The 5,497-nt window shown below is 57.4% G+C and overlaps 1 protein-coding gene across 1 annotated transcript; it reads left to right on the forward strand.

Annotated features, from left to right (window-relative positions):
* The first annotated feature begins 180 nt into the window (after positions 1 to 180).
* PTGIR (prostaglandin I2 receptor) lies at positions 181 to 4,785 on the forward strand. Its single transcript, XM_017874314.1, is given in 4 exon segments — positions 181 to 294; positions 1,042 to 1,616; positions 1,618 to 1,864; positions 3,595 to 4,785. Coding segments are annotated over 3 exon segments (1,203 nt in total). The 5' UTR covers positions 181 to 294; positions 1,042 to 1,053; the 3' UTR covers positions 3,988 to 4,785.
* The last annotated feature ends 712 nt before the right edge of the window (positions 4,786 to 5,497 follow it).

Below are 5,497 nucleotides of genomic sequence, written 5' to 3' on the forward strand. Positions count from 1 at the left end.
GGAGAGTGGAGGCAGCAATGGGAGATGGATGTCCTGGGTTGGGCGGGTGGATGGGGAATGGGGAGTGTGCCAGGGGGGCCTCTGGAGAACAGTGAGGGAGGGCGGGGCAGAGAGAGGAAATGAAAAAGCTGGGGTGAGCAGGCAAGCTGAGGAGGGTGGGAGGGAGGGAGGGAAGGAGGGAGGAGGGAAGGAGAAGCTGACACACAGACCGACACAGGCAGCGAGAGACACACGGAGCAGAGCAAGTGGAGGGACAGACGCGCGGGACAGGAGAGCCTGGACAAGACTGGAGAGGTGTGGTGAGGGGCTGGGGAAGCAGCAACACAGAGCAGGAGCGGGTAGAGGGTGTGGGGTTAGAGGGAGAAAGGTACGGGAAGGACAAGGACAAGGGAGGGGACGGAGACTGGGAGATAACAGCAAGAGACCGAGAGACAGAGAAGGAAAGAACTGGCGATGCCCGGATGTTCTCTGTCTCTTTAATGGCAGAAACAGAGCTAGAGAAGGAAAGAAATAGAAGGTGGGGGGGTGCCAGCCATGGTGGTTCACGCCTGTAATCTCAACACTTTGGGAAGCTGAGGTGGATAGATCACCTGAGGTCAGGAGTTCGAGACCAGCCTGATCAACATGGTGGAACCCCATCTTTACTAAAAATACAAAAATTAGCTGGGTGTGGTAGTGGGCGCCTGTAATCTCATCTACTCCAGAGGCTGGGGCAGGAGAATCGCTTGAACTCAGGAGGTGGAGGTTGCAGTGAGCCAAGATCATGCCATTGCACTCCATCCTAGATAACAGAGTGAGACTCACTCTCAAAAGAAAAGAAAGAAAGAGAAATAGGAGGGCGGGGAGAGACAGAGAGAGAGAGAGATACTGGAGAAGCCAGAGGCGAGAGGACTACATACACACACACAGGAGAACTAGGGGTTGACTGGGAGGCCCCAGCTGCCAAAAGGACTGGCCAGTAGGGACATAAGAGTGGGCTGGGTGGTGGGGGTAGCCTTGGCTCCCTCTGACCCCCCACCTTCCACCTTGGGAACTCTCCAGCCCAGACCTGGGATGGCGGATTCGTGCAGGAACCTCACCTACGTGCGGGGCTCGGTGGGGCCGGCCACCAGCACCTTGATGTTCGTGGCCGGCGTGGTGGGCAACGGGCTGGCCCTGGGCATCCTGAACGCGCGGCGACCGGCGCGCCCCTCGGCCTTCGCGGTGCTGGTCACCGGGCTGGCGGCCACCGACCTGCTGGGCACCAGCTTCCTGAGCCCGGCCGTGTTCGTGGCCTATGCGCGCAACAGCTCCCTGCTGGGCCTGGCCCGGGGCGGCCCGGCGCTGTGCGATGCCTTTGCCTTCGCCATGACCTTCTTCGGCCTGGCGTCCATGTTCATCCTCTTCGCCATGGCCGTGGAGCGCTGCCTGGCGCTGAGCCACCCCTACCTCTACGCGCAACTGGATGGGCCCCGCTGCGCCCGCCTGGCGCTGCCAGCCATCTACGCCTTCTGCGCATGCTAAGCCCCTTTTTTTTTTTCCTGCGTCCTCCTTCTGCGGGCACTGCCCCTGCTGGGCCTGGGCGCACACACCAGCAGTACTCGCCGCGGTAGCTGGTGCTTCTCCGCATGCTTGCGGCTGGGCCACCCGCGCGGGCGGCGCCGCCTTCTCGCTGGCCTACGCCGGCCTGGTGGCCCTGCTGGTGGCTGCCATCTTCCTGTGCAACGGCTCGGTCACCCTCAGCCTCTGCCGCATGTACCGCCAGCAGAAGCACCACCAGGGCTCGGTGGGTCCACGCCCGCGCGCCGGAGAGGACGAGGTGGACCACCTGATCCTGCTGGCCCTCATGACGGGGGTCATGGCCGTGTGCTCCCTGCCTCTCACGGTGAGTCCCCTCCGGAGCTGGGGGGCAGTGGGGAGAGGAGGAGGGCAGCTCTGTGGGTTGTGCCCATGTCCCAGATGGGGAGACTGGGGCTCAAAAGAAGTCAGACATCGTGGGCGCGGTGGCTCACGCCTGTAATCCCAGCACTTTGGGAGGCCGAGTCGGGCGAATCACTTGAGATCAGGAGTTCGAGACCAGTCTGGCCAAAATGATGAAACCCTGTCTCTACTAAAAATACAACAAATACATAAATAAAAAGTAGCTGGGTGTAGTGGCACGTGCCTGAAGTCCCAGCTACTTGGGAGGCTGAGGCAGGAGAATGGCGTGAACCCAGGAGGCGGAGGTTGCAATGAGCTGAGATCGTGCCTCTGCACTCCAGCCTGGGTGACAGAGTGAGACTCCATCTCAACAATAAATAAATAAATAAGAAAAAAAAAAAAAAGAAAAAGAAAGGTGAGGCAGGAGGATCACTTGAGCTCAGAGGTTTGAGACCAGCCCAGGCAACATGGTGAAACCCCATCTCTATGAAATATTTAAAAATTAGCCTGGCATGATGGCCTGTGCCTGTGGTCTCATCTACTTGGGAGGCTGAGGTGGGAGGATTGCTCCAGCCTGGGAGGTCGAGGCTTCAGTGAGCTGTGATTACACCACTACATCCCAGCCTAGCTGACAGAGCAAGACCAAAACAAAAACAAAGAAAGCAAAAACAAATCAGACAGAGGCTTGGTCCCCAGTCAGACAGATCCTGGCTTTCTGGAGAAGTCTTTCTGCATCTGACTTCTTCTGATACCTTATCTCCCAGCTTAGGCATCCTGAACCCTCCATAATAAGATGCATCCCCCATCCTTCCCTTACCCCTGTAATGAAAGCCCACCACTCATTGAGCGCTTCTCTATGCCTGCCTTGTACTTAGTGGCTTACAAATACTTCCTAAGATAATTTTCAAAATGGTCACAGCCACCCATTTCACAGCATTTGGCAGGAAACCAAGAGAACGTTCTCTCTCATCCCCGTTTTTACAGATGAGGGGCAGTGTCTCTCGCCCACAGTCACACAGAGCCTGGTCTCGGTCCTGGGTCCTTCGATTGTAGAGCCTGATCTCCCACTCACCTGGCTCCCCTCTGCCTCAGAGCAGGCCCCACCCTTGCCTCGGCACCTCGGTTTTCTGCGGGGCCTCCCGTCCTGCCCCTCCCCAATGGGAGTGGCACAGACCCCGGTACCTACTCAGTGTCTGTGACACCTGGTCGTCCCACCTTTCTTCTGAGCCTCAGTTTCTGTTTCTGTAAAATGCAAGAGGCCAGGCTGGATTGGGGGTCCTTAAATCTTTTTTGGGGGTTACCCTGACTCAAAGACTCAGATGCTGTGGACAGATACACACAGGCACCACCACAGCTCTGCAGCAGTTTCAGGGGGCCCAGCTGGGCGGCATTGCCTTCTTGCAGGGATGTTATACTCAAAAATCTGTGGAGCCTGGGGGTCCTCCCAGCTTCTAAGGTTGGGGGGACCCATATACCTGGCCCCCATTCCTCTCTCCTTAGGCATCTCTGGCAATTTCCTGGGACTTTCTCTCCCTGTGTTCCCCAGATGCATTTGTTACTTAGTTTTTATCTTCTCTCCTTCCCCTCTAACATGCCACCCTTACCTCATCCCTGGTAAGCGAGTGGGAGGAGGGAGGCAGGCTGGGGAGGCTGAGGACTCCTGGGTGCTTCTTGACGCCCTCACCCTGCCCTCAGATCCGCTGCTTCACCCAGGCCATCGCCCCTGACAGCAGCAGTGAGATGGGGGACCTCCTTGCCTTCCGCTTCTACGCCTTCAACCCCATCCTGGACCCCTGGGTCTTCATCCTTTTCCGCAAGGCTGTTTTCCAGCGACTCAAGCTCTGGGTCTGCTGCCTGTGCCTCGGGCCTGCCCACGGCGACTCGCAGACACCCCTTTCCCAGCTCACCTCAGGGAGGAGGGACCCAAGGGCCCCCTCTGCTCCTGTGGGAAAGGAGGGGAGCTGGGTGCCTTTGTCGGCTTGGGGCGAGGGGCAGGTGGCGCCCTTGCCTCTCACACAGCAGTCCGGCGGCAGCACGGTGGGAGCGTCGTCCAAAGCAGAAGCCAATGTTGCCTGTTCCCTCTGCTGACATTTGGAGCTGACCCTGTGATCCCTGTCTTCGAGGGACAGGAACCAGAAAATCAGGGACATGGCTGATGGCTGTGGATGCTGGAACCTCGGCCCCCAAATTCTGGGGCCGATTGGCTGCTGTTTCTCCTGCGCAGGGTAGTCGCTGCTGGCTCTGGGAAGAGAGTGCGGGACAGAGGAAACATTTATCCTGGAGCGCAGAAAGAATGGTTCTCTCAAAATAGCCAGTGGCCTGGCCGACCTGCTCTGGCCCTGGATTCCCCATCCATCTCACTGTCTAAATATTTAGCAGGCGGAGAAGTTCCCAGCGGCTTCTGTACACTCAGGTCTGCCCTGGTCTGGGTGCTGGCTCCAATCTGCGTCCACTCAGGGGGACTAGCTGCCAGTCCTCAGGGGACGGCCCTCCCCTCTACCAAGCCACTCCAAGAGCCAGCTCCTCTCTGCTCCACAAAAATCAGGGTTCTTGGAAAAGCTCCCTGCCTTCCCTTGCCGCTGGTCCCCCATTAGGCTTGGGAGCCCTGGCATCCCAAAGGGGTAATGGGAGGAAGGGGAGGCTGCTGCATCGTGGGTGACAACGCAGGACATGTGCTTGGTACAAAAAGGGCCTGAGACCTTCCACCTAGCTTGATGGGCTGTGAGATGAGAACTGTGAGGGTGCAGGTGGTGGGGAGACAGATGGAGAAGCTGGCAGATGAAGAGTAGGGGCTGGGGATCCCGGGGACTGCCCCAGAACAAAAACCTAAGTCCTGTGCCTGTCTCCAGGGTCCTGAATAAATAAATGCCTCCTTACAGAGCCTGACCTCATGTTATGTGTCCTTGGAGCCCTCACAAAGATTTCATTCATTCATTCATTCATTCATTCATTCATTCATTCAACGCATACTTGACTGGGCACCATAGCACATGCCTGTAATCCCAGCATTTTGGGAGGTTCAGGTGGAGGATCACTTGAGCCCAGGAGTTTGAGACCAGCCTGGGCAATATATCGAGAACTTGTCTTTACAAAAAAATTTTAAAAATTAGCTGGGTGTGGTGGTGCACACCTGTAGTCCCAGCTACCAGGGAGGTTGAGACAAGAGGATCACTTGAGCGTGAGAGGTTGAGGCTGCAATGAGCTGAGATCATGCCACTGGGTGACAGAGTGACACTCTGTCTCAAAACAAAACCAAAAAACCCTCAACCTCCCCCTGAAATTCAGCAGTGCTGATTGCCTGGTGTGAAGGACACGGACAAGCCTTTGCTCCACCCTGGGCCCTGCCGGGGTGATCTCCAGCCTGCCACCCCACTCGCTTCTCATAACCACTCCCTGCCCTCAGAGAGGCCCAGGATGGAGGGTGCTCAGGGGTGAGCTGACTAGCATGGAAGGAAGTGAGTAGGCGTTTAGGGTGGGGGAGGGTGAGTGGGAACTCCCCCCACCCAGCCCCACTGCACTGCCGGTCCCAGTTCCCCTTTCCCACTCTCCCTCTGTGTTAAAACAAAAAATCCACACTTGGAGAGGGGCACGGTAGGTG

Source organism: Rhinopithecus bieti, unplaced genomic scaffold, assembly GCF_001698545.2.
Source record: "Rhinopithecus bieti isolate Rb0 unplaced genomic scaffold, ASM169854v2 scaffold_7888, whole genome shotgun sequence".
NCBI lineage: Eukaryota > Metazoa > Chordata > Mammalia > Primates > Cercopithecidae > Rhinopithecus > Rhinopithecus bieti.